This window comes from Salvia hispanica, chromosome 6 (genome assembly GCF_023119035.1).
Source record: "Salvia hispanica cultivar TCC Black 2014 chromosome 6, UniMelb_Shisp_WGS_1.0, whole genome shotgun sequence".
NCBI classification, from domain to species: domain Eukaryota; kingdom Viridiplantae; phylum Streptophyta; class Magnoliopsida; order Lamiales; family Lamiaceae; genus Salvia; species Salvia hispanica.
The window spans coordinates 29,269,219-29,272,755 of NC_062970.1; the positions used below are offsets into that span (position 1 = coordinate 29,269,219).

The 3,537-nt window shown below is 39.8% G+C and overlaps 1 protein-coding gene across 1 annotated transcript; it reads right to left on the reverse strand.

Annotated features, from left to right (window-relative positions):
• Positions 1–2,063: 2,063 nt before the first annotated feature.
• LOC125191989 (lectin CPL-like) lies at positions 2,064–2,940 on the reverse strand. Its single transcript, XM_048089441.1, has one exon. The coding sequence runs from the start codon at positions 2,928–2,930 to the stop codon at positions 2,145–2,147; it is 786 nt and encodes a 261-aa protein (XP_047945398.1). The 5' UTR covers positions 2,931–2,940; the 3' UTR covers positions 2,064–2,144.
• Between the last annotated feature and the right edge of the window lie 597 nt (positions 2,941–3,537).

Consider the following 3,537-nt stretch of genomic DNA (forward strand, 5'->3'; position numbering starts at 1 on the left):
ATCTCTGCCGTGGAAGAATCACAGCATGTTCCTCACAACATCATTTTTTAAAATTTTTATTTTTTTATTAAGTGTTATATTTTAAGTTTAAAAAATGATGCTGGGAGGAACAGCATCCCCTGCTGTGATTCTTCCACAACAGGGGATCCAAGCCCGTTCGGTACACAGAATGGAATTAAAATTTTATGATATTAAATTTGAAAATATTGAATTATAATTCAATTCTAAATTTTTTTTTCATTCAAAATGATGTAATTATATTGATATAAATTACATGTCAAAAAATTATTTAATGTTTGTGCAAGTGGTGTGAGCGCAGTATATATAGTGTGTGCAATGTATGTGCGCGCGTAGTGTTTGTAGTATGTGAATGTGTCCAATTTATAACTGTTGATATTTTTATTATATAATTTTGATGTTAAAATTCAAATTGTAGAATTGGTATTTAATTCCAAATCCAATTTTTATTTGCGGTGCCAAACATTGGATTTGGAATTGGGGGCTTCAATTTCACTTCTGCCTGCGTAATTCTATGTAAACAAACGGAGACATAGGAAAAATTGAGTTGTCCATTCTTTCATACTTGGAAACCTCGGAATCAATTAAAAGGTAAGTAATTGTATCTAATTAGTTACAAAAGTTTTAAAAAATTTTATCAGAGACATGCGCAAGCCTGCAGTTGCGGCTAGCCATTGCTCAACAATCAACACGTCTAAAAAGAAACACAAAAAAATGAATATGATCAGCAGAACCAAATCAAAATTAGGGCCCAGCCTGGCCCAGGTCCACCACCAAAGAGGATGGACTGAGTTTTTATTTTTTTTCTATAAATTCTAATACAGCCCCCGGCCCATTTAACTTTCTTTAAATGTTCAAATTTAATTGAAATAAATGAGCCTAAAATAATTGCCCATTTTGGAAGATATTTAGTTATGCGTTTTGTTTACTTACCCTATATTCCATTAACGAACGATGTCTTGATTGCATATAGACATGGCCAAACCAAACCGGCCCACCGGTTAACCGCCGGTTTAAACCGGAACCGGACGACGGTTCCGGTTCGAAATCCGGTTACGGTTCGACATACGGTTCGGTTACGGTTCAACAAAATTCGAAACTGTAACCGGCGGTTAACCGCCGATTCACCGGTTAACCGGAAATAAATGGTCATCGCCGGTAGGTTCGTAGGGTTGCAGGGGTAGGGTCGGAAAAGGACGGTTAACCGCCGGTTTTTGGTCAGAAACCGGCGGTTCGTGTCGGAAAACCGGCGGTTTCTGACACAAAACCGCCGGTTTCCGACGGTTCGGGGGTAGGGTTGCAGGCGTAGGGCGTAGGGTTGCAGCGTAGACCTGAAAAGGTGTCGGAAACCGCCGGTTTCTGACCAAAACCGGCGGTTCCGACGTTTTCAAATTTTGAATTTCAAAATTTAAATTTAAGTTGAGCTCAAGTCCTTTTCCTTTTTTTTTTCCTAATTGTTTCAACTTTACTTTTAATATATTTTTTGTAAATTGTAATTTTGTATCTATATTTTAAATTCAAGTGTGTAGTTGTATACTTGTATTGTTGTATTTTGTAACTTGTAAGTTGTAACTTGTAATTGTATTGTAGAAATTTACATTCAAAGTTTCAAATCAATAAAATTGCAATTCTTTATCGTTATCAATTTCTCTTTGGATTGTACTATAAAATTTAGAAGTAATAACTATAAGATTTAAAAAATAAAAAATAAAAAAAATAAAAAAAAAACAAACCGGAACCGAACCGGAACCGGCCCGGATGAACCGGAACCGGCGAAAAACCGGCGGTTATAAACCGGAACCGGAACCGCCGTGACCGCCGGTTAAACTGGAACCGGAACCGTCATAGCCGGGCCGGTTACGGTTCAAGCATGTCATGAACCGGAACCGGCGGTTCCGAACCGGAACCGGCGGTTTTACGAACCGTGGCCACGTCTAATTGCATACAAGAAACGAATTTTCAGAAAAAACTGAAAATTATATTCTTAAACAGTTTCAGAACATGATGACTCGTAGAAAAAACAAAAAATATGTAAGATAGTATTATATATGCAAATTGATTATTTTAACAATATTATTATATTTTTTTAATTTGAGCATCGGCTTATATAAATTTCTAACATCGTATTATATGGTAATGCTTGATTTGCGATTCACCATTGTGGCGCTGAAATACCACGATGCGACGTCGTGGGTGGCGGTCTCTTCTCCGGTGGAGGCGGAGATCCCAACTTGAACCTTCTCCGGAAGAAAGCTGCTCAAGTCTTTCTCATAGCTGACGTCGAACGTCTTCTCCCCTGCGGTGACATGTACAGTGATCTTCTTCGTGGCCCCCGCGTAGTTGATCCGGGCCCTGACCCGCTGCCCGGTGATGGAGCCGCCCACCTCCGTCGCATTGCTCGAAATCCTCGATCCGATGTCGATGCCGACGTGGCGAAAATTAGGATCCCATGGATCGTTGACGTGGGGGTCGAATTCCACGGCGAAGACGGAAGGGTCGGTGCCGGAGGAGTTGAAAATTCCCAGGTTGGCGCCGCTGGAGTCGGCGGGGATGGTGGAGCCGGCAGGGGCGATGAAGAAGGCGAGGCCGTCGGCTGGTAGTTTGTCCTCTTTGGGAGTGATGATGAAGTTTATGATGGTTTTGAAGTCGATCTGGCCGTTGGTTTGCCAGAATTGGATTGGGGTTGAGTGTAAGGCTCGGCCGACTTGGGATGGCTCGGGGTTTGTGAGGCGGAGGTGGGTCGTTTCGGATGGGAAGTGGGCGTTGCCTTGGATGGTTAGGTCATGTTTCGGGTGATGGCCCGAGAAATCATAGGTGAAGGATGTCGTTTGTGAGCACGCGGTGTTCGCGACAGCCAGGATTATTGCGATGGAGGGGAGGATTGGGATTAGGGTTTGCACAAGTTTGGCCATGGCTAGTGTTGTGGAATGTGGATCATATATGGTGCTACTATCTGCCTCCTTTTTATAGTGGTTTAGAGCATATGTATATGTTAAGTACGTACATAAGGAAGGTTAGGCCTCTTAATTATTGAATCCTAGCTAGTCGTTTAAGGTGGATGTATGTCTTTACTGAATGAATACCGAATTTGGGTTTGGATTATTTGGTATGTCTTGATTGAATGTATACTGAATTTGGCTGTGAATCCCATAAGGAAAAATTTTATTTTATTTAATGTTTTCAGTTTTTATGCAAATTTAGTAACTTTATAAGTTCGGTGCAATATTTTGAAGGTTCTCACATAAAGGATCATTTTCATTGAACACTACATGTGTATATAAGAAAGGAATATTATGCGAGTCTACGTATAAATTATTTAAGTATTGGACTTAATGAGTTACCTTTAACAAATTGCAATATTGTCACAGGCATATACTTTAATTATACGTTGAGAGCAATTGGTTTTCACGTTCATAATTTTAAAATTTTAGTTTGAACATTTTCCTATAAATGTGTATAGAGAGTGTGCATTTCAAAGAAGATACTTCTGCATTCTTATAAGTTATAACTAAAAACTAA

Excerpts from the sequence above, each read along its gene's own strand:
- LOC125191989 (XM_048089441.1), bottom strand. The coding sequence starts at position 2,930 with ATGGCCAAACTTGTGCAAACCCTAATCCCAATCCTCCCCTCCATCGCA.